The sequence below is a fragment of the Typopeltis vanoorti genome, chromosome 12 (assembly GCF_054136105.1).
Source record: "Typopeltis vanoorti isolate ZY-2024b chromosome 12, IOZ_Tvanoo_1.0, whole genome shotgun sequence".
NCBI classification, from domain to species: domain Eukaryota; kingdom Metazoa; phylum Arthropoda; class Arachnida; order Uropygi; family Thelyphonidae; genus Typopeltis; species Typopeltis vanoorti.
The window spans coordinates 133,474,873-133,499,945 of record NC_143560.1 but is presented as its reverse complement, the minus strand read 5'-3'; the positions used below and the strand labels follow the sequence as shown (position 1 = coordinate 133,499,945).

Below are 25,073 nucleotides of genomic sequence, written 5' to 3'. Positions count from 1 at the left end.
ATTCACAAATTTTCTTTGAAAATGGCTGATTGCATAGGGAATTTCTTTACTATGGCCAAACTGTGAAAGCATTAACCAGGGAATAAATGGTAGTGTTTTCCAAACCACAATCCAACATATGCTCCTCTGTATGGGTTTTTGAAGTAAGCATCCAGTAAAGGTGCCCATGATTGTGCTTATCACCGATGACTACTACAGATCTACACTATGCATCCACAAGATGTCACTATCCCATGAGAAAAAAGTGGGCTGGATTGTATAAAATCCCCATGTTTTAAATGATTATTACACACAAGAAAATCATATAATAATTAAAAACAGTTCTAAGTAATAAATAAAGAATATTTCAATGTCTGGGAACCCTATTTACCAAACCATGTTCCCCAAAAAAGTTTTTTTTGGATGAATCTTAAAACAGTTGTGCTGTATGGACAACAGGTGGAAACCTGGACAGAGGAGCCATCCCATATAATGGTCCAGAAAAAACAGGCAGGAGGCAAAGGTGTGTGAGGTATGTTTCCAGGATTCTCTTGGAGCCCTTATACCTGTAGGCCATGCTATGAATGCTATCAAGTACCTATCCATAACTGATCAGGGACACTTCCTCTTAATGTATGTCTTCTCAGGTGGTAACAGGTGTCTTCCAGTAGGATAATGTACTGTGCAACATTGCTGTATTGTTCTAAAGTGGTTCAACGAACATAATAACTTTGAGTTGTAACTATAGCTACTGAATTGTCAAGAGTTTTATCCCACAGAACATATGTAGGATTACATAAATTGAGAAATTAGACATTTGAATTCTCCAAATAAAACATGCAGTTCTACAGAAGTGATGACTTAATGATGATACATCATGCCTTTGTTCATAGGTCTTATAGAGTCCATGCCAAATAAGTGAGAGTTCTGACAGCAAGGGAGGAGAGGGAGGAATGTATCCATTAATGTTTTTTCTGCATCTATTCAATAAAATCCTGTATTTAGTAATTTATACACTTCTATTACATTTCCTATCTTCAACCTATCAATTTTTGCAACCTACAATTTCCAATTTTCTCACAGGAAATCCACAGACACAGTCTTGGTCATTTAGAATAATTTCCATTCACTTGAACATCTAGAAACCCAGGCAAACGGATGGAAGCACAGTGATCCAGATGCAGTTATATAAGCCTTGTAAAGAAATATAATAATGCTTCCATAGTGCAACTGAAAGAATGACAGAACATGTTTCCTCTGAATGGAAATGACCTGAGTTATTTACATAATGATGCAAGGAATTTTTTTCTAAGATTTTGTCAAATGAAGGCGAGTCAGCTAATTTCATAAGAAGCATTTTTTCTCTTGAGAAAGGTAAACCAGCTAGAGAACACATGCAATTAACAGATAAAAATATGATATAAGCAGAGTGGATTGTGTTCTGTAGTTGGTGGAACATATAGAGTGGCTTTCCACAATGAGTTCTGTGACTCTATGGAGGTGTTGTATTAATAATAATTTTTATCCTATTTGTCAATGTTTCTCAATATTCTAGTGATCATTATGTTGTGTTGCCCACTTTTGCAATATATCCTTTGAACTTCAACTCATTATCCACTATCACTATCAAAATCCCTAATCTCATCATTTACACAGACTGTGACAGCTAACACCCTTTCCTCAAGCTTTGCAATCTATAAGAAATCTCTAACAGCCAATTCCTCTCTCTTTCGGTAAAATTAGGCAAAGACAGTAGTATAATAATAATCACTAGAGCTGATGATTAGGGTAACGTTACTGTGGTCATCAATGCTAGTGAACATAATCAGAAAATTAATAGGCTGCTCAGAAACCACACTAATAAACCACTATATTTTGATCCTACCAATTCTCAAAAGAAAACAAAGGATTTTTATAAATGTTGCATCTTAGCCTCCTGAAATAGTTAAAAAAAAAAAAAAAAACTCAAACCATTTAGTTCCCCTCTTAGATATAAGGATTGCTTAAAATTCATAAACCCAATAACCCTCTCTGTCCCATAGTAGATTCCCCCCTCTTTTAAGTTAGCTAAATCCTTAATGCCACTGACAGGTCATTCTTCATCTTATATAAAAAAAAGTCTACCAATTTCAAATCTTTAATCCACAATTTAGTTTTAGATAATAATGTTATCATTGGTATCTCTTTTTTACCAATACCCCTCCTTCTGACACCATTTTAATTTTACCATTCACTTAGAAAGATACCATTTATAAATGACAAATCAGACATTTATATAAACAGATTGAGGATACAGCAATGGACTCTGCCCTCTCTCTCTCCTCTCTTCTTAAAAATATTGCACCTTAGCCTCCTGAAATTATTATATGGAGAATTTTGAAAAACATGCTCTTGATACTGCTATTCTCAAAATCTTCTATGTGGCTAAGATACATTGATGGTGCGTTCTCTATTTGGTCACATGGAGACACATTAGACTCCTTCCTCCTCCGCCTCAACAGACAGCATCCCAGAATCCAATTCACTATAGAAAAACAAAATAAGAATAGCCTGCCTCTTCTAGATACTCTAATCACATATCTTCCCAATGGCACTCTTTCTTTCTCAGTTTACAAAAAACCCACCAATGCAGGTAGATATATATACACAAACTTTTCCATCATCCCTCCCTCTCAACAAAATGGTGTCATCAAGACCATTGTTAATAGAGCCTTCAGTCTCTGTTTTGCCTAGGCTGAACTCTCCTTTATTTGCCAGACCATCTTGTCCAATGGTTACAATGCCAAAAAGATCAAGAAATTAATTGTTCCTCACATCTGTCTCAACATGCTGAATGCGGTAATGCCATAATTGTTCCTTATATCTGGGACACCTAGGCAAAAATAGCCAGAACTATAAAAAAGTACAATCTCTATTTGCATTCAAACTTCGTCTGAAACTTGTTGATTAATTTTAATGCTATAGATGAGAACACAGACTGATAAGAAAATAACTATTTATTAACTTATTGCTGATATTTTGGTGGTATTCTATCCAGCATCTTCAGAGCATAAAAATAGTTTGTCACAGTATGTGAGACAAGAACAATCTGATATAGCTATGGGACTAGTTTGAACAATTGTAACATGCAACATAGATGGCACCTAATTAAGCCTAAAGTCCTAATTAGGTGCCATCTATGTTGAGAGAAAGAAAAAAAAAAAAAAGCGAGTAAACAGGTATTAATCAGGTCTTAAAGATGGCTGTCTCCCAAATCCTTGACAAATTTCTACAGCCATACTTGTTGAGATTTGGAGTATATTTCAAGGCTTCTGTTGATTCCAGGAACAACCTCTCTGCCTTATAAGCTTCTGTGCAGTACTTTTGTTTTTATCCAATCGATCCTGTGTGTAGGGATATCTAAAGCATGGTCTGCTAGACCTGACTTGCCACACTGCCAGATGTATTTTTTATGTTCACTGAGATGGATGTCCACAGTTCTTCCTGTCTGTCCATAATAAGCTTGATCACATTTGTGATCGAGCTTATTATGGACAGACTGGGCACTTCATAGCCTCCAGGATGTGATAAAGGAGAGAGAGAGAGATTCTGTCCTTGGGTGAAAGGATGAGAGTTGCCAATTTCACATACGGTTTAAATACAGTGCGTAGTTGATGTTTATTAAGCACTCTAGACATCTTTTCAGATATGCCTTTAATGTATGGGATGGTGACAGTTTTGTTGTAGTCTTCTGTTGTAGACAGTGGGGGGGGGGAGGATTTCTGGGTAGCATTTAGTATTTTGTCTATCTTATGGGGATTATAGCCATTGGCCAAGAAGGTGTAATGTAAGTGTGCGAGTTCAGCAGCGAGAGCAATGTCATTAGAACAAAATGCTCTAGCTCTGTTGGTTAAAGTTTTTAGGATACCATATTGTTAAGATGGGTGATGGTGCAATTGTTTGTGTAAATATTTCCCTGTATGTGTGGATTTTCTATACACCGAGGATGATAAGGATCCATCTGGAAGACGTGTGATTAGTGTATATCCAGGAAGGGCAGACAGTAATTAGCTTCCAGTTCCATTGTAAAGTGGATTTTTGAGTTTTGGCAATTTAAAGTATCCAAAGCTAAGAATGTATCCAATCTGGGCCATGTGGCCAAATAGCAAACACATCATCAACATAGCATAGCCAAAGCCTTGGGGTTTGAGTATGGCTGTATTGATAGCTAGCTTTTCCAAGTGTTCAATGTAGAAGTTGGCTAAGGGAAGGGGAGCCATTGCTATCCCATCTAATTTAGATGTCTTATTTAGGTATCCCTACACACAGGATCAATTGGGAAAAAAACAAAAGTGCTGCACAGAAGCTTTTATAAGTCAGAGAGATTGTTCTTGATATCAAGAGAAGCCTTGAAACATACTCTGAGCCTCAACAAGTATAGCTGTAGAAATTTGCCAAAGATTTGGACAGTCATCTTAAGACCTAATTAACACCAGCTTTCTCTCTGTTTTTTTTTCCCCTCTCAACATAGATGGCACCTAATTAGGACTTTAGTCTTTGTGTCATATGTTACAATTGTTCAAACTAGTCCCATTGTTATACGGGATTGTTCTTTTCTCGCATACCGTAACAAACTGTTTTTGTGCTCTGAAGATGCTGGATAGAATACAGTGAAATATCAGCAATAAGTTAATAAATAGTTATTTTCTTATCATTCTGTGTTCTCATCTATACTGTTAAAATTAATCAACATGTACGACAAATACATAAGCCTTCCCACACGCTTCATCTGAAACTGCTGCCCTCATCTCTCTCTCTGTTTCAGGTGTTCACAAAGGTCCTTGTTCTTGCAATTTATCATATTATGGTCAAACTGGGAGATCTGCAAATATCTGGCTAGAAGAACATAAGAAATACATCTGCCACCATAAATATGGTCAGTGAGGTCTAGCTGACCATACCTTAGATATCATGCACAGAAACATATGAAAGAAAACTACAGCAATCCCTTGATTAATGCAGCTAATGCATTCTTTAAAACAAGTGCATTGATTGAAAATGCACTAAAAGAATATAATACCCTATGAGAAAAGCATAATTCATTCCTCAAAATTCTTTCTTTGACCCTTAATTTTTTTTTTTTTTTATAAAAGAATTATGGTATATCTCAGGACCGAGTTAAAGGAAAACCATGAAGCTGAAAGACAAAATATATTCAGAATATACATTTCTTATTCTACTTCTTAACAAAGAATTGAGCTAATGTAGTTTGGCAGGCATTCTGTTTTTTCATACAACTGACGGTATGGTCTTACTGCCTCTTCTACTACTTCTGCAAATTTTAGTCCTTCTCTCTTCATCAGGGTCAGCCTCTAAGCATTGCTGCTTACAAACTTCAGTTGCACAAAAAATATTTTCAACTTGTTTCTGTGAAATCTCTTTGGACTTGTCAGGGATTAAATTTTCTTCATATTTCTTCAGGATTTTCCTGCTGTGCATCTAAATTTAGAAGAACTTGAGAATCACTCAAGTTCTCAGAATGAGATTTAATTAACTTAGATTCATTTGAAAAGCATCTAAAATCATTTGCATAATGTGGAAGAATGTGCATCCAAACGACTCGCATATTGCTAGCAGTAATTTCATTCAATTTTGTGACTTTAATGCCAGGCTGAGATTTCTCTGATTTGGCCAGAAAAATCTTGGAAGGCATTCGCTTCCAAAAAAGGTCAGTTTCATCGACATTAAATATTTGTTGGTCACAATAGCCCCCTTTTTCCACAATTTTCTTCAAAACCTCTGGATAATTTGTGGCCATCTCATTATCTATTCTTGCAGCTTTGCCTGTAATAAGAACGTTATGTAGGCTATTTCTCTTTTTGAAACACTCAAACCACCTACCATTAGTGTGGAATTCTTCTTTTCCATTATTGATAGCCCTTTTTTTCAAGGTTGCAAAGAGACTTAATGTTTTTGATTTAATAAGGTCCATGCTTAGCAAGATCTGTTTTTGGTTACAATCTTCAATCCAAGTAAAAAGAAGTCTCTCTAATTCAATCATTAATAACACTTTGATTTCGAGGGAATGCATGATGAACTTGAAGCAGCCTTACCTTTCTCTTCGTATTTAGCAGCTTTGCTTAAAATTGCTCATATAGTTGATTCACCCATTTTTGTGTTCTTGTCCTGTCTTTGCTCTGGACTCACCTTGTTAATTTTTCTTTATTATTTCAAGTTTTTCTTCCAATGAGATTGCTTTTCGAATCATTTTCACACCTCCAGTTTTTTGTTCACTAATTCTTTTACTCATGATGAAAGGTTGAGAAAATACTTTAAAATAAAAAATAAATAAATTAATAAGGAAAACAATTACAAAGGAGGCATGAGATATGATCAGCAAAATGCTATATAATTAGCAGATGACATAAATTTATTATTATTATTATTATCTGAGACCTCCAGGGAGTCAAGGACTTATCGAGGGAGGTTGTAAATTACCCAATCCAGCTATCATACCTTCCCTTAAATTCATTTACACTAGATGCACTCAATACCCATAAGGGAAAATTATTCCACTCGCTCACTGCTCTCTGGGAGAAAAACCTAGCTCTTAACCCTTTCTTGACTGAGAACAACCTTAACTTCCATGGATGCCCCCGTGTTCCACTGGGTCTCTTTCCCAGTGGAAGACATGCTGCCATCTTGGCATCAAACACCTGTTTTGCTAATCTTTCCTCAACCATTCTATTTAAGGTGGCTATACCACCTTAGATTAGTTCTACTTACACATTCTTGAATGTTAATAGTGTCAAGTTGCTTTCTAATATTTTCATTTTTAATAATTCTGCTATTGAATGCAATCAGTTCATTTTCCTAATTTTTCTGAGAACCCTCATATCTGTTGTCTCTAGTCTTTAATCAAGTGGTTTATTTCTAACCCAACTCCCAAATCTGTAACTTAAAACTGGTTTGAACACTGTCCTGTATACTACTAGTTTGGTGTTTTTGGCTAATTTCTCTTTTATTCCATTAAAATTTATTCAGCTGGCTACCCACTAAACCAGATTTATTGTCTATTTCCAAATTTAGCCTGCCATGTTCACTAAAAACTGTGCCTAAATAGCAGAAATATTTTATTTGTTCTATAGGCTCTCCATTCAGAATGCAGCTGCAATCTTCTATATTCCTGTCTATTTTCATAGTTTTGGTCCTTTTATTGCTGATTTTCAGGCCAAATTTGTTACAGCTGTTATTCAATTTAGTTAGAGAATCCTGGAGGCTTGCACTAGATGTATTTAGGAGTACAACATCAATCTGCATAAAGCAAAGAGCTAAATTTGACATCTCCAATTCTAATATTAGGCTGGCCTACTGTCACTTTCATAATGTGATCCATATAGATGATGAATAAGAGTGGAGATAATGTGCATCCTGATTTTACATCAAATCGTCTTCCTGTATTTCCTTCAATTCTAACTGCTGACTGACAGCTTAAATATAGACTATGTATTGCTCTGTATAAAGTTCCATTCACCCCATATAATTGTAGTGTTTTGAAAACCTTTCTCTGGGTATCACCTTGTCATAAGCTTTTTCCAGATCTACAATACTTAAGTAAAGATCCTTGTCATATTCCTACAATTTCTCAACTGATTTGTTATAAAGTGAAAATCTGATCTTGACAACTTCTATTTGACCTGAACCCAGCTTGTTCTTCTCCAAGTTTCTCTTCCACAATCTTTCTCAACCTCTTTTCAAATATGTTTGCATAAATCTTACCTGGAACATTCAGCAGAGAAATTCCTATTTAGCTCTCACATTCAGATTTATTCTCTTTTTTTTTTATATAGATTGGAACTATTCCAATCATCTCTACTCCAATTATCAACAATTCAACCTTCTGACCAAGCCCTCTGAATTATGCAGTGTAGCCACTGCAATACTTTTTTTACCTTGATACTTAAGGATTTCCGATCGAATATCATCTACTCCTGCTGCCTTTTTCACATGTCAAGTTTTTGACAGCTTTTTCTACCTCAAGTTTTGATATGTACTCCTCTTTGCATTCTTCTTGAAAATTTTCTAGTATGGTTCTATCATTGATTGGTTTGTTAAGTTAGGTTAGTCATCAGGAAAAACGTCATCAGAAAGTTCATTTTCTTCTCTCAAGGTTATGTTACATAAATAAAATATTAAATTACAGGTTAGTCTTTCTTATAAGTAAATATCACAATTAAACAGTCTAAGACAGGCCACAACCACACAATATTTCTCGTATATATAACATTAGTAAAGAAATTTCTGATTATAAGAAATAATGTTTTTTTTAAAGCAAATTTATTTAGAAAATGTTTACATATAAAATAATAAAAATGTTTATTAAAAAAAAATTATTTTATAATTTTATAATATTTATTTTATAAAATAAAAAGCAAGGCTTTTTATTTTATTTATTCAAAATCAGCCACTGCTAAAAATTTAAAAATAAATAATGTAAGATAATCTGATATCATTAAATAGTAGATATCCTACATAAGCCCATGGTTAGAAAAACAACAAGAGGTTTAATAATAGTAAAACTATTATTTAGGACAAAACCTACAAGCCTTTTTTCTTCTGTCCATATTGGACCTGAGAAAATATTTCTTTCTGGATGTTTCAAAGCGCCTCCGTAGCGCAATTGGAAGAATGACGGTACGTTGCGCTCTTCGATTAAAAAAGGCCTAAGTTCGATTCTCGTCATGACGGGAGGAATCTTTATCTGGACTTTTTCAATTGAAGGTGAGTTAGCCGATCTCATATGGAGGTAGCAGAGTTTTTTCTCCCGGAAACTCGGATTTTTCATCCCACATAGAGACAAATCGGCTCTTCAGAACACACACAATTTATAAACAAAAAATACTAGATGTGGTGGTGGTGGTTGTGGGCAGTAAATGGTGACGATGATGTAGGTGATCGGTAGTAGAGGTTCTGTGTAGTAGTGGAGAAGCAGGGTTGTACAGTAGTTGTCCTCCTGCGATGAGTCTTCAGACTCCTTGGAGGTGTCACGAATAATAATAATAACAACAATTAGACTCAACTGATCCTGATGAGTAAGTAACATGTTTATTACTTCTAGATACTGAAATATTATCCTGTAAATCCTGATTTACAATGTGCTTGCCATCAAGCTTACTGCCTAATTTTATATCCTACTGAAAACTTTCCTGGGTAACATCAACATTGTTGACAGAAGGGATTTCTATAGAAATCACCTGCTCTTTATTAATACTTCTCAACTCAATTATATTCTGCACTCTTTGATAAAAAGTGTCTAGATCATAATCTTTAATGGAATCGCTGTCAAAGATTTGTAAATTGCAACTATGATTTCTTTTATCATGATGCTTAATATAATAGTTTTGACCTCAATTAACATTACCATCTCTTTTATTTATTTTTTTTAATGGATTACATATTTTGTTACTAGAAAAGGAAGCAGGGCTAACATGTAGATTAGAAGTAGCAGCCTTCCCAGGGTTATTAATTGGATTTTGCAGAGTCTGCAGTTGTGGCAGCTTGAGACAAACAGTCTGCTACAACATTTTTAGTTCTAATCATATAAGAAATTTTTAAATTAAATTCTTGTACTTCTAATGTCCATCTGATAATCTTTTGATTCTTCTCTTTAAAGTTGTTCAAAAAAGATAATTGCCTGTGATCAGATATGATTCTTTTTACACAAATTATGGACTCCACATACTAGCCAATATATACACAAAAACTCCTACCACCACCCAACACAAAAACTAGGGATCATTAATACACTTAAAAACAAGGCTTTGAAGATTTGCTCCAATGAACAAGCACTTAAAGATGAATTAAAAGTTATCAGCAACACCTTCCTAAAAAATGGTTACAGCCAAAATACTATCAACAAAATTCTGTACAAGACCTCACTTAAAAACAGTCTTCATAAACAAGACTATAATAAAACTGTAACCATTCCACACATTAAAGGGATATCAGACAAAATAAACAGAATACTACAAAAATACAATCTTAAAGCCACCTTTAAACCTCCCTCAAAATTAAAGAAATCAACACATCCAAGGATCCACTCCCTCCAATGGTCCACCCTGGGGTATACCATATTCATTACACCTGTAATTTGCCCTATATAGGGGAAACAGGATGCACAGTTCCTATCAGGAAAAAGTCGTTTATGTTCCTATCAGAACATAAATAACATATTAAATATAATAACTATGGTCAAGCTGGTCTTTCTGATCATGCCCTGAACACTTTACATAGAATTGACTGGAAAAGCACCTGTTGTTTACATCACACCAAAACATGGTATGAACGTAAATTTAAGGAGGCCTGTGAGATACTTATCAATCACCCTAATCTTAACAATAATGATGGCCTAAAAATCCCAAACATATGGAATGTACATATTCTACCCACTTAACCTTTCTTCCTAAGAAAGGTTAAGTGGGTAGAATTTTTTATTTTAAATAAAACCATAGGTAATCCAGGATCCTAAATCCAATATAACAATTGTCATGTTAAATTAGGACATAATTTTCACTGTAACAAAACTAACTATATGAAAGAATGTTTCTCTGATGTTGTCTTAAATAGAATTTAATTTTCACTAGAGGTCAGGCCAGTAGAATAACCATTGATCAAATCACCGTCTCTTCAGCATACTATATGAAATGTAAGTTAGCTTATTTCTGTATATATATATGTGTGTATATATACAGAAACAAGATGATGGCCTTAATATGAAGGTCGAAACATCGGGAAATTAAAATAATTATTTATAACATGGTTATAGAGTCCATAATTTGTGTAAAATGAATGCTGATTACTGTGTAACACTAAAGGAAAAGAAATGATCAGATATGACTTGAATATTCTGACTATATAGTAAATATTTCATCTTTCCTAAGGGATAAATTACTGCTAAGGTAGCTTTTTCTATCACAGCATAATTCTTTTCTGCAGCACTAAGCTTCCTACTAAGATAAGCTACTAGCTTTAAATTCCCTTTATTCATCTTTTTTATGTTGAGCCCATACACAAGAGGTTGGTTGATCAACCTATAGTGCATTAGTACAGTGTATGGGTGGTGGGTTGGGAAAGAAGGTACTTGTTCACATTTGATTTAAGTCTGTATACTGTATTCCTTGAGAAATGCGTCAGACTGTACCATTGTACAGTAGGTGCAGGGATAAAGGAGGAGAAACTTGTTCTGTGAGTTTAAAGGTGCACTGTGAAGGGATGTTGAGCAGCAGCAGCTGCACGTGTTCCAACGAGCTTAGTACTAAGTGGGGGAATTATTGATGCTATTTCAGATGAATATTTTCCATGGAAATATTTGTAGAATATACATAATGCAGGGACTGATCATCTGTGCAAAAGTGGGAGAAGTAAGTTAGTAAGAGATGGGTCATTAATAAGTCTGATTGCTCTCTTCTGTATTGAGTCAAGCATTTTGAGGGACCCACCCCATATGTGAGAGCAGTATTCAATAGTTGGGCAGATTTGTGATTTGTATAAGGCTAACAGTTGTTCAGGGGTGAAGTGACGTCTTGAGCGAAAGAGGAGTAATCCTAGTTTTTTTTAGAAGCTGAGGATGCAATGGATGTGATGTGTTTATGTCAGTGTCAGGATAATTCTAAGAAGAGAAATCTCAAATTGTCTAGAAATTTGGGTGTTGTCAAAAATAAAACTAGGAGAAAATGGTTCTTTTTTATGAGAAATAAGACAGTACTGGATTTTATTAGCATTGGAATTGACTAGGTTATCTGAACCCCATTGGAGGATGGCTTGGAGATCAGAATTGAGAGCAGTGGTGGTTGATGTTCTGTAGACTGAAGTGAATTGTGTAGAATAAGGTTTATCAAAAGAAAAGGAGGAGGAGGAGTGCAATGTGCTGTCGTCTGCAAAACTGTATATTGGGTTGGAAGTCAACTGAAGTAGGTCATTGATATATAGTAGGAAGAGAGTTGGTAAGAGGATAAGGAACCATCCACTGCCACATATAGCGTGCTTCCAGACAGAAAGCTAGCAATCCAACTACAGAGGTCTTGAGATAGACCAAATGATGGCAGCTTGCTTAGTAAGCCCTTATGCCAGACCCAGTCAAATGCCTTGGAGATATCAAATGCAACCGTTTCAGATTTGCCAAACTTCTCCATGGCATTTGTCCAGAGATGGGTGACATATGTGAGCAGATCTCCTGTTGATCGGCAGCAAAAGAATCTATGCCAGCGGTCGTTTATTAGATGTGTACCTTCAAGGTAGTGTAGGAATTGAGAATTGATGATTTTCTACATTATTTTAGGACTGAGGTGAGCGAGATCTGGCAGCTGTTAGACAGCAGTGACTTGTTGCCCTCCTGGAGAATGGGTTGAATATAGGCCAATTTCCAGGCTGTGGGATAGAATACCAGTGGAGTAACACAGTGTATAGAGGTGACATATGACAGGAGCCATCTACTCTATAAAAGCTGCAATACAGCCTGTGATGCATCTGCAGAAATATAAAACGTTTTTCCTAACTCAGGGTGCATCAAGTACAGGAAGTTTAATCAATAAGGTAGACTAAACAATTTGGATAAATTGCCTATAATAGTTTACCATTCCTACTAATTTTCTAATTTCCCTAACATTTTTTTTGTTGCAAGTTTTTTTCTTTTTTTAAGGATTAAACTAAATTTATTATTATTCCCTAACATTTGTAGGAATACTTTGCCTTTCCTAAGGTAGTTCCTTAGGACTACTACTTAAAGAGATCTGGCAGCTGTTAGACAGCAGTGACTTGTTGCCCTCCTGGAGAATGGGTTGAATATAGGCCAATTTCCAGGCTGTGGGATAGAATACCAGTGGAGTAACACAGTGTATAGAGGTGACATATGACAGGAGCCATCTACTCTATAAAAGCTGCAATACAGCCTGTGATGCATCTGCAGAAATATAAAACGTTTTTCCTAACTCAGGGTGCATCAAGTACAGGAAGTTTAATCAATAAGGTAGACTAAACAATTTGGATAAATTGCCTATAATAGTTTACCATTCCTACTAATTTTCTAATTTCCCTAACATTTTTTTTGTTGCAAGTTTTTTTCTTTTTTTAAGGATTAAACTAAATTTATTATTATTCCCTAACATTTGTAGGAATACTTTGCCTTTCCTAAGGTAGTTCCATAGGACTACTACTTAGGACTACTACTTAAATTACTACTGCTTTAATATTTTCATTATCAGGTGTAATACCTTCCTTATCCGTAATGGATGGCCACGGTTCACTTTCTCAAGAAATGATTTACATTTTGAGGTCTTCAGTTTCAATTTTGTCTCATGAATCTTCTTGATTACTGCCTTCAGTAGTTTTGCAGGTGACTTAAAATTTGGAGGAAACAGCAGTAAATAATCTTGAAATACAAAACACTGGTTCCTAAAAATTCATATAACACCAAATTCATTATTGTCAGAAATGACTGTGCAGAATTCTTTGCACCTTGAGGTAATTTGGTTAATTCATACTTGGACGAAGGTGAAGAAAATGCGAAATACTTCCTATCTTCCTTTCTCAAAGGTATCTGATAATTGCCATTATTAAAGTCTAACTTTGAAAATACTTTAGCCATGTAAAGTGATCAAAAGTTCTTCATTGTTACGAAGTGAAAAATTAATGATTCGGTCACCATGTTTACAGATCAAGGCAAGAACAAATCTGAGATCTCCATTAGGTTTCTCCAATAAAAGAAAAGGAGAGTTCCATAATGACTGAGAATGCTGATAATACCAGCCTCTAAATATTGCTGAAGTAAGGTTTTAAGACTTTCCAGAGTAATTGGGAGGTGTCTGATATTGCTTAATGAAGACAGGCTTCTCTGAATTAACTACCACATCTGTACATGAAAATTCAAGTATGCCTTCAGTAAATATATCAGAGAATTTCTTTCTCAAATACTTCAAGCGTTTAGATACAACGTATTTATCATCTTCAGAATTTATTCTACTTTCAGACAGAGTATCAAAAGGAGTAAGACCTGCTTCACTATCCTTAGAATTTTCAGTCAGCAAACAAACCTCATGGACCTCTTCTTCATTCAAAGGAAACAAATTCTGGGAAGGTTCAGCAAAGAATTTGTAGGACAGCTTAAGAAAGTCAACTTCATGCAAAGACATAACTCCAGATGAATAACTGAACAATAACCATGAAAAGCCAAAAATTCTTCACTTAAACAACATAAAAATAAAACAAATTGCTTGGAAGATAAACAATTCATGTAAAATAGTAACAGAAAAATTAGGAAAAAATATTTCCACTGAGATTTTTTGTGTGGTAACTCTTGGTTAAATATCCTTTCTTTTAGGCTTACACGGCGATCTGAATGCATTTTTGAAAATTATGGAGACAACTACCGTGTTTGAATAAAAACTTTAGTTTAATATAACTAAAACCTACATTCGACGTTTCGACCTTTATGTCAAGGTCATCTTCTTGAGCATACAACTATACACAGGAAACAAGCTATACTACAATCAAACTGGTTTGTTAAAGACACTGACCAACCGCTACAACAATTGTTGGCCTGACCTCTGGTGGAAAAAAAATATATAAATTATACATCAATGCTAGAGTCCTATTATTAGTGTTGTCTACTATATACATATATTAACATCATTCCAGCCAGTTGGTACGAAATGGTTTCTAATACTAGGCTATGGATTGGCTAGAGTCCTGACTTATGCTGGATCTTACATATTAGGTAGGCTGAATGTGTGCCATCCAGATCCTTGGAATTTTCATGCCATCTTTGTTGTTGATATCTGGGTGGTTTATCAGGATTTCGGGGGATTCCTTAAATTTCCTTTCGTACCAGGTTTTTGTGCGGTGTAAAGAGCAGGTGCTTTTCCAGTTGATTTGGTGTAAGGTGTAAGGTAAAAAAGCACCTGCTCTTTACACTGCACAAAAACCTGGTACAAAAGGAAATTTAAGGAATCCTGCAAAATCCTGATAAACCACCCAAATATCAACAACAAAGATGGCATGAAAATTCCAAGGATCTGGATGGCACACATTCAGCCTATCTAATATGTAAGATCCAGCATAAGTCAGGACTCTAGCCAATCCTTAGCCTAGTATTAGAAACCGTTCCATACCAACTGGCTGGAATGATGTTAATATATGTATATAGTAGACAACACTAATAATAGGACTCTAGCATTGATGTATAATTTATATATTTTTTTTCCACCAGAGGTCAGGCCAACAATTGTTGTAGCGGTTGGTCAGTGTCTTTAACAAACCAGTATGATTGTAGTATAGCTTGTTTCCTGTGTATAGTTGTATACTCAAGAAGATGACCTTGACATAAAGGTCGAAACGTCGAATGTAGATTTTAGTTATATTAAACTAAAGTTTTTATTCAAACATGGTAGTTGTCTCCATAATTTTCAAAAATGCACTTGGTTAAATATATCCTTCAATTTTATGTCATTATCTAAATATTGAATAACATCCTTTAACTTATCCTTTAAAAGTGTAAAAACTTGCAAACTAATCATTGAAGTGTATGCTCCAGGATCTAAAAATACCTTACAAATTTAAAGTTATGAATCTGCTAGATCCAGAGTTGTTAAAGTCCTACAACAAGAATGAGATTGTGAAGATCTAAAATCCTTCAGTTCTCTTCTAGGCATATTTGCACAGCATTTAATGACTGAGAATCTTCATATGTGCTGCTTTGGTTTCTTGAAGATTTAGGTAACCCTATAGAACAGTATCTAGATATGTGACCTAGTTCCCCACATCTAAAATATGTGATATTTTTATATCCAGTCATTTGCTTTTCTCATTAACACAACTCACATTTACCTTTGCACAATAAGTTAACTGTAATCAAAGTTCTGAAATTGACTTCAGAATTTCATCCCGAGTCTTTGAAATAACTAGCATTTTATCATCTATTCTCTTTTCTAATTCATGCTTTACTTCTCAAATCACTCATCAAATTTCTGGATTTGAGAAATTCTAATGTCATGAATTAGTTTATGACATTAGAACTAGTATAAGAAAGTTCCCTGGATTTACAGGCATTTTTCTTACATAGCATAGAAGATCTAGAGCGTTCACCTATTACACTTGAATTATTCATTATCTCTATTACTAAAATATACTAATACTACACATAATTATTCTTAAGACTCAATTTCTTAATTACTTAAAATACTCTTACTAAAAATTCTGTTGGCTGCACACCAACTATATGCTCAGAACATTTAGTTGGTGTGTGTAGCATCAAAATCCTCTACCCACACCATGTTTGGTGGACTATTCAAGAGCAACCTAACACATGCATCCATCCATCTGTTCAATGTACAACAACAGATGCCAAATCATCACTCAGATGCTCGGTGATGTGCCACACCAGTCCTTGCCATGTAGTTCTGTTGTGTGACTGAAGATTCAGTCACTCCAGACAGACCATTCATCCATTCTCACTGATGGTCTACCCTTCCTCTTTTTCAAGGAACTTTACATTCTATTACTGTTATGAGAAGTCCTCCTTCCATCCTTCTATGTGTCCAAAGCATTTCAACTTCGTTCTGTCAATATCCTTAAGGAGCCTTACAGTTCAACTGATCCTTTCTAGCACCCATCCATTTGTCTGCCTTTCAGCATATGATATCCTCAACAACTTTCTGTAACAGTATGCATGAGTTATGTGATCTGCACTCCTCAAAGGAAAAGTCAAGCCTCTGAAGTAATAGGCACCACTAAGTGAGTAGGTGAATTTTACCCTGTGTGTGTTGAAACTGTGGTTAGATTATACAGCAAAATGTTAGTTGCCCTTTTTTTTTTTTCATATTTATTCCAGTATGCAATATGGATGATGTTTTCAAAGTTGCACTGGACATTAGAGAGTACAGTTTTAAAACTGATTCCACAGACTGGATGCGTAGTAGATAGTATAGTTGACTCACTATGGCAAACACCATATTAAAAGCTCACTATAACAAACTACTGTAAAGTCCAGACCAAAGCCAACAGGTAAAAAGTTATATTAAAAGAGATTCACTATAGCAGACTGTCCACTAATAACAAACTATCTCACAAGTTTACTATAGTGACAGATGTCTGCATACTAGACCAACCAAAATGGTCATACTTTAAGAGGATTTCAGGTTAGATAGAAAATAATCTTTCTGGCACCATTCTTCCTAGAAGTTGACTGATGAGTGATATATATATATATATATTAGGAAGACACTCCTGAGACACAGAAGTGAGGAGGACACTTCTGAATATATGAGGAATACTTCAGAAGTTTCTTCATCATTGGAGAATGAGTATATGAGGAAGACACTTTCATGTGTCTTCCTCATATTCTCCATGAGTTATGGCTTAACAAAGACTCCATTCTATCTCTCCTTTCCATCTGATTCAGACAGGTTGGGTCTCCTCCTAATGAGGAGTCACAGCGAATAATGCAACCGGCACACCACTCCTCTGCTGCATCCCTAATGGAGGTATTCATGACTGTAGTCCGTATGTGTGTTTGCGGGGCCAGTTTGCCTGCTTGTGGGATGAAAAAACCCCAGCTAAACTGGGGGAAAAAATCCTACTACACATGCCCAAGACCGGCAAACTAGGCTATGGCTGAGGAAGATCCTTAAGCTCCTCATGTCTCCGACAGGAATCGAACCTAGGAAACTCCTTCCCCAGGCATATGGTTGCGAAGCACACAGCCAGTAAACTAATCGTGCAGACAAAGACCCCATTATTGTTTAATATGCAGAGGAATTAGATGAAATTCTTCATGTACACTGTCCACAAAGCGATTCATCTCTCTCTCTCTCTCCCTCCCTCTCTCTTTTTCTCAATTTAAACTTATTTCAAACAACCAATTACGAAGTCGAGTAAAAAAAAAATATATACAAGCAAAAACCTTCCAGTTCCACTTGACACATATTCATGGCCTTATCAGATTCTTAGATTTTTTTTTTTTTGCTGGCTTTTATGAGGTTGTCTCTTGTTGATCTGGTTATAATTCACACTAGCTGGTTGTGGTGAGTCATCTTTTTTTCCCTCTAATATCTTCATTTTTAATATGATTCTGCCACCTGTTCATTCTCCATTTTTCTCACAACTCTTATATCTGTGGTTTCCAGTTTTTGATCAACTGTTTTATTTTCAGCCATTAATCTTCTGATACGTACCCTCAAGGAATGTACAAGCTACCAGGACAGTACTACATGATTACTAATCTCCCATCAATATTTTTCTTCCAAATTAATATATCAGCACTTGTTAGCACTCAATATTGTCTAATATTTTGCTTTTCTAGGGTGCTTCTGACAATCAATCTACCTAGATCTTGGTCTTCCTCTTGCTCTTTGTCCAGCCATCTTGGCATCAAACACCAGGTTTGCTAACCTTTTCTCTCCCATTCTGTAGTGACTATACTACCTCAGATTAGCTCTGTTTACACATTCTTGGATCCTGACAATGTCAAGTTCTTTCCCAATATCTTTGTTTCTAACATACTGCTGCACTGATGCCATCTGTTAATGCCCAATTTTTCTCAGAACTCTCATTCTGAGAAATGCAGTTCATATCTTATTAGATTGTGCTCTCTGACCATTAGTCCTGTTATGTTTTTAATTTTTCTGATGGTCAGCAGGATTTCTTCTATAGTATTATTTTAAATTTGATATAGTCCTTACATTCACAATTTTTTTTTTTGTACTGCATGCATTCTGTTTATCAATAGCTCTTGGATAAATGATGTGATTAAGCATTCTTTAATGTTGTCTAGTATATTTTCGAGAAATAAATTCAGAATGGGCTCATCTGAGTTTATGTTGTTTTATACTCTTCCTCCCATTTTCCTTGCTGTTGTTGGCTGCATTGGTTCTTTACCTCCCGCTTGAAGTCTGCATCTGTTGTTTCTCCCCAAATTTGTGATATTTGTGATGCTGCTTTGCTCTGAAGAGAGCTCTTCCACTAGTTATGTTTTATTCCATTTGCATTATCATGTAGCTTCAGAAATGCTAAAACAGTACAAAGCAATCACGTAACCTGTAGGTTACATGATTTTCTTCCTGCAATAGGTCATCTTGTCATTTATAGCACTTCATGATTTTTCTAGTTTTGGTGATTGGTATGACTGCTACAATGGCGACTTCTTGCTTTCATATCATTACTTAACTCATTCACTTCAAACTCTAATAACTTATATATAATAAAACCACTTGGTACACTTTAATATTAATTTACATGTAATAAAACCACATTGGTGCTCAGGAAATAGAAACTGTCAAGAAAGCATGTTTGCTACCATATGCTCTCTATAATAACAATAATAACAATGAAACGTGGCAATTAAATCATCACATATTGAATTTTTTAAGTGATTCCCAACCATAAAAGCTGTAAAACTTGTAGTAATACTATGGACTAATTGAATGAACCGACAATTTACTACAATTAATAAAATATGACATGCTAAGCCCTTTTAAGGATTTAGTTTGACATATTTTATATACAGCACCTTCTACATAACTATATAGAAAATGAGAAAAGAATATTAATCTGTTGAAGACTGCCAAGGGAATAATATAGTATTCATTAATATTAATAAATAATATATTATTCTTAGTGAGGTTTTATGTTATGAATCTTGAGCTTTATAGACAATTAATACTTACATCTTGGATACAATCCTTAGAAAAAGGAAAGGAAATGAAAAACACAATGCCTATTGTCAAGTAAGTGCAAGCCACAAGGATATATGCTAAAGCTAAATCTCTAGCCTGAAAAGAGAGAAAAAATAAATAATAAATAATGTCTTATACATGCAAACAAAGAAAATTTAAACAAAATACAAATGTTAAAGAGACCTATAAATAAATGTACACACACATACACAGACAATTCCAATTTAAGTGAAAATAAAAAAAAATAATAAGTTACATACTTATATATATATAGCCTTTACTTTAAACATGTTAGGCTCAAAGAACTGTCACATCCCAGAAACTTAATTGCATATAATGCTAATTAATGCCCTGACAGGGGTCATTCACATATTCTGCACAGTTTGCTACATCTATCAATTTTATATATTCTCTGGCAGTGTCCGTTGTTGTAATAGATTTCATGGTATGACATGTACACAGATGGATAAGAAAATAACTATTTATTAACTTAGAAGCTAATATTTCACTGGTATTATATCCAGCATCTTCAGAGCACACAACACAAAGTTTGTTAGAAAAGCAAGACAACCACAATCCGGTGAAACAGTGGGGCTAGTATAAGTAATTGCAGCATGCAACACAAGACTAAAGTCCTAATATGGCACCATCTAGGTTAAAAAAAAATTTTTTTAAAATTCAAAGTTTTGAAATATTAGTCCAAATGATAGTCTTAGAAAGTTTTAAAAAATAAAATAAAATAAAAGTAATAAATATTAATTTGGTCTTAGGATGACTGTCTCCCAAATTTTTGGTAGATTTATACAGCCATACATGTTAAGGTTTGGAGTATGTTTTGTGTGTCCATTTTATAGGATGAAAAACCCATATTTCTAGGGAAAAAAAAACTTTCCCACCTCCATACAACACTAGCTAAGTAATGCTGAAAAGATATTATAAAGAACTGAGGCTCTTATATATATATTATAAAACTGTTATGTATGTACAAGAGGTGTACAGGTTACTATAACAGCAATATTACCAGTTTTCCAACAAAAATTTTCCTCCAAATTAATCAGATGTTTAGAGGAAAAAATATCTCAGAATAAAAATTAGCTAACATTATTAGGTTATTAAATTATTTGGCCAATATTTTACTTTTGTCATCAAAGCATCTTCATGAGCATAAATATATGAACTATGCACATACACAAATGGTTAAAAAAAAATTTAAAAAAAAAAAAACGAATTCTAGGGTCTTAACTGGCAACATATATGGGTGCAATAAGGAGATCTTGCTCTTTCTACTGATGTTCCCATGATAAGTCCCACACAGATATCGTTTTAAACTCATTTCAGGTTTGTCTTTCTGCTAGTGTGACCATAGGTCATATCTTTGTGATCACAAAGATGCCTTCATGAACTATTAGTCTAACTGAATAAAGTTAGCTAATGATTATCCTTACACAGTTAACACCCCCCCCCCACAACCAAAAAAAAAAAAAACATAAATACAAGTGATAATGAAAATCTAAGCATCTAACATCAGATCCAAATTAATCTATTATTCTAGTAGTAGTGTCCTGGAAGACCAAAATAACATCTCACAATATCGGAGTCCTCACAGATAGCAGATTAATTGGGATGAAAACTGTAAAAAGGACATTAGTAATGAGGTAAAATTTTCATGTAGTACTGCATCAATATCCTGTACACCCCTGAAGGTACATATCAGAATATAATGATGATTTCAACCACCGCTCTCCAAACAAAAAAATTTACCTTTCATCCATTATAGAAAGATTCCTTATACAGCTATCAATAATGGTTTCTTTTCTTCCTACGGCTATTACTCAGTGCCATCTGCTCTCCTCAAATCTAACTCAGAGATTACTTCTGCCCAATTTATGAGTCTTAATCACATCAATTCTCATGAGTAACATCCCATAAAGATCACTTGATTCTGGATCCAATCTTGGTTCCATATCTTCAATATATCAAGGTGACCAGATTGGCACGCAGTAATCTAGGTGTGGTTCAATAAATGCATTTTCGTCTCCTAATTTTTACATGTCAATGTTCTTTTGAATGCAGAAATTCTCAGATTTACACAACTTTTGCAATGAGTCTCCCTGAACTCAAACTCAACTCTGTAAAAACACACCACACTTTTATCTACTCACACACACGTTAACAACTTTGCTAACTTTCCCTCAATGTCTTCTATAACACTCAAATTCCATACTCCATTTAAAATACAATGCAAATCATTCCTTGTGATTAACACACTGAATTCCTCTGTTCTTCCTCTCTTTTTCACCTATATACACACTCATATTCATCTTTGAGTTCCTGTCTTGCCCTTCTCCAATTCTACCTCCAACATTTTCAACCACCATTCACCTTCACCTCTTCTTTCACAGTTACTCTCAAATTTTCTGCTACAAATATCTATCTTCTTTAACTGATCTATTTTAAGTCATTCTTCAAGTATTACTGCAACAAGTCTACTTGCAATGGTCTACAATAAATACTACAACAGGACTTGTGAGACAAGACAAGCAAGAAGAGTTAGCTATCACCGAACCACTAACCCTCTCATGCATGAATTTTTATATTCATTTCTAAAAAAGTATAATGGCATGATACAGTACCATTTAATCTTACACTATTATCATGAATTCATTAATTTTACTAAATTTATGTCCTGTATATGTAAAAAATGATGTCCTCATCTGAGGATATCATGCACTAACGGCAACAGACTACAGACATATTTCTATGGAAATGACTTAGACTAAAGAATTTCGTTTCATTGAAAGACATTGCAAGTATGACAAAACAGATTATAAAAAATTTATATTTTGATGAAACACTGCATGAATGATCAAAATTTGAATTACTTAGTACATACAAAAAAGTAGAATAATTAGAATTTGCAGTAGAGCTATGTAAATCAAGAACAGTCTTATTCTTTTTGTCTCATTTTGTATGGAAAGACTGAAAACATTCTGAACAGATTGGAACCTCACATCTACCACAGATGTATCTTGTTTTACTCTTGCAGTGTACATCTCTGATTATTGGCATTAGCTGTCTTCTTTGGGAAGTGTCCACAACTGTCAAAACGTTTCTCGTGTGGAACAGAGTGAGTTTTGTGTTTCTTTAGTGCTGGTGGTGTCTGACTTGAAGGGCATCCTCCTTTCTTTGTACCTGGCTGAGCTAAACCTTGATATATCAAAGCAGTTGCCACACTTGATTTGAATTCCAACAAATCCAATTTTTCTTTTTCTTCCCATTTCCAAATGATCCATGCAGTACAAACAAGTACATTCAACTTATGATAAAAAAATTCTCATACACCATCATTTGTTCCTGGTATCATTTCGATACAAAGCCACAAGAGAGTCCATAAAGTCCACTCCACTCCACCCATATGTTTGTTATAAACAGCTATGCTGTGAGGTAGTGGAATTTCAACATACTTTTTTTCTTTCCAGCTGAACCTCTGACATACACTGACAGGCTCCTTTCCAAAGTAGCTAGATACCATGTGTACTATTGAGTTATCAACCCATCTAGTAATGCCATAAGAGAATGTGGTAACTGACATATTTCCTCGTCCCATCTTCTGCAAATCCTTTTCATTTTTCAGTTTCTTGTCAGCACCTTGAAGTCAATTTCTTCTGCATGTACCCACATAATAAATATCATTTTCCTTTAGTTTCTTAATTAAGAGGATGCTCGTGAAGAAGTTATCTGCATATACCTTGAAGTTCTTACCAGCAAGATCATGACAAAGCCTAAGTACTACATTTTCACTTGCACTGAATGAGTCTGAATTTTGTCTTCCAGGATCTGCACCTACATAAAGATCAAAACAATATACATAGCCTGAAATGCCTGCATGGAAAGTTTCATGCAACTTTTGCAGCACTAGTTTTATACGTACTGCTTTGTCTTTATTGTTGGTAGGTATTGTGTCTGAATCAACAAAATACAAATATCGCCTTATGTCCTCCCATCTGTTCACTGATGTAGCATCAGCTACAACAGCCATGCACACAGTCCATGTTCAGAAGACCAATATTGCCTTATATGTGAATATTTTATGTATGTCATGACAAGTACAATTCCAAGGTAAATTTTGAGTTCAGTCACAGTAAGTGCTAAATTATCTTTGCCTTTACAGCATGCATACAGATTAGTTTGTTTCATAATTTCATTCATCAATTCATCTGGTGTGAAGCGGCTGTGAAAAATAATCCACAGGGCTCTCTCCGTGAATATTTACTTGGTGTTTTCCTCTAAACTGTGGTTCAGTACCAGCAAAGGGATTATCTTTCTCACTAAACCACACTGATTGTCTCTGCAATGGCATATGACCAGCAACAGCTGTATTTTGCACACTAGCTGGACTTTGAACGTTGTGAGTCTGACCAACAGGGGAAGGACACTGAACATCGCCGTCTTCACTTGAACTGTCACTCTCTGTAGGATCATTTTGTGGCTGTTGGTATGTAGGATCATCATCAGAATCACTCAGCTCCAAACCATCTTCAGATTCCTCCAACAGTTTTTCGATCTCCTCTTCAGTAAGTCTCTTGTGGTAATAAGCCTTTTTTATGTGTGATGAACCTGGATTTGGGTTATCTATCTGTAAAAGAGATGATAATACCAATTAACACACTATTCATTTATGTTTGCAAAAATAAAATAAATAAAATTATAAAAATGAATATGGTAATAAACATGAACAAATTAAATATTCACACTTCATCTACAAGATAACAATCTTCTTCTTCTGCAGCTTGTTCCACTTAAGTGGGGTCGCTGTTAATGATGAGTCTCCTCCACATTCTCCTGTCTTGGGCTGTCACCACATCCAAGTTCTTCATCCTTGTCCTCTTCTACCAGCTCCCTCCATCTCTTCTTTGGCCGCCCACACTTCCTCCTTCCTTGCACATTCATCTGCATGACTTTTCTTCCCACATTTTCGTCCTCCCTCCTCATCACATGACCAAACCATCTCAACCTTGCCTCCTGTAACTTCGCTCCTAAGTTCGTAACTTGCACTGTTCTCCCTCATATAGTCATTTCTCAGACTATCCTTTCTGGCCACGCCACACATCCACCTAAGCATTCTCATCTCTGCTACCTCCATCCTGCTGATGTTATTTTTCCTCAGGGCCACAGTTTCCATAGCATACGTCATAGCTGGCCTCACTACTGTCCTATAGATTTTGCCTTTCAGATTGATCGGCACCCTCTTATCGCATAGCACTCCAGCCATCTCTCTCCAGTTCCTCCAACCCGCTTGTATCCTGCATCCCACTTCCTTCTCAGCTCCTCTAAATTCTTCCACTGTTGAACCTAAGTATCTAAAAGTCCCTCACCTTCCTGATGACATTT

General features: G+C 35.2%; 1 protein-coding gene across 2 annotated transcripts in view; it reads right to left on the bottom strand.

Annotated features, from left to right (window-relative positions):
- Positions 1 to 25,073, bottom strand: part of LOC150101235 (neutral amino acid transporter 9-like) — a 350,447-nt gene that overhangs the window by 45,289 nt on the left and 280,085 nt on the right. For both annotated transcript variants that reach the window (XM_090401257.1, XM_090401256.1), the window contains one exon: positions 19,674 to 19,778. In XM_090401257.1, coding sequence (XP_090257383.1) covers positions 19,674 to 19,778 — 105 coding nt within the window. The remainder of the gene's footprint in view (positions 1 to 19,673; positions 19,779 to 25,073) is intronic.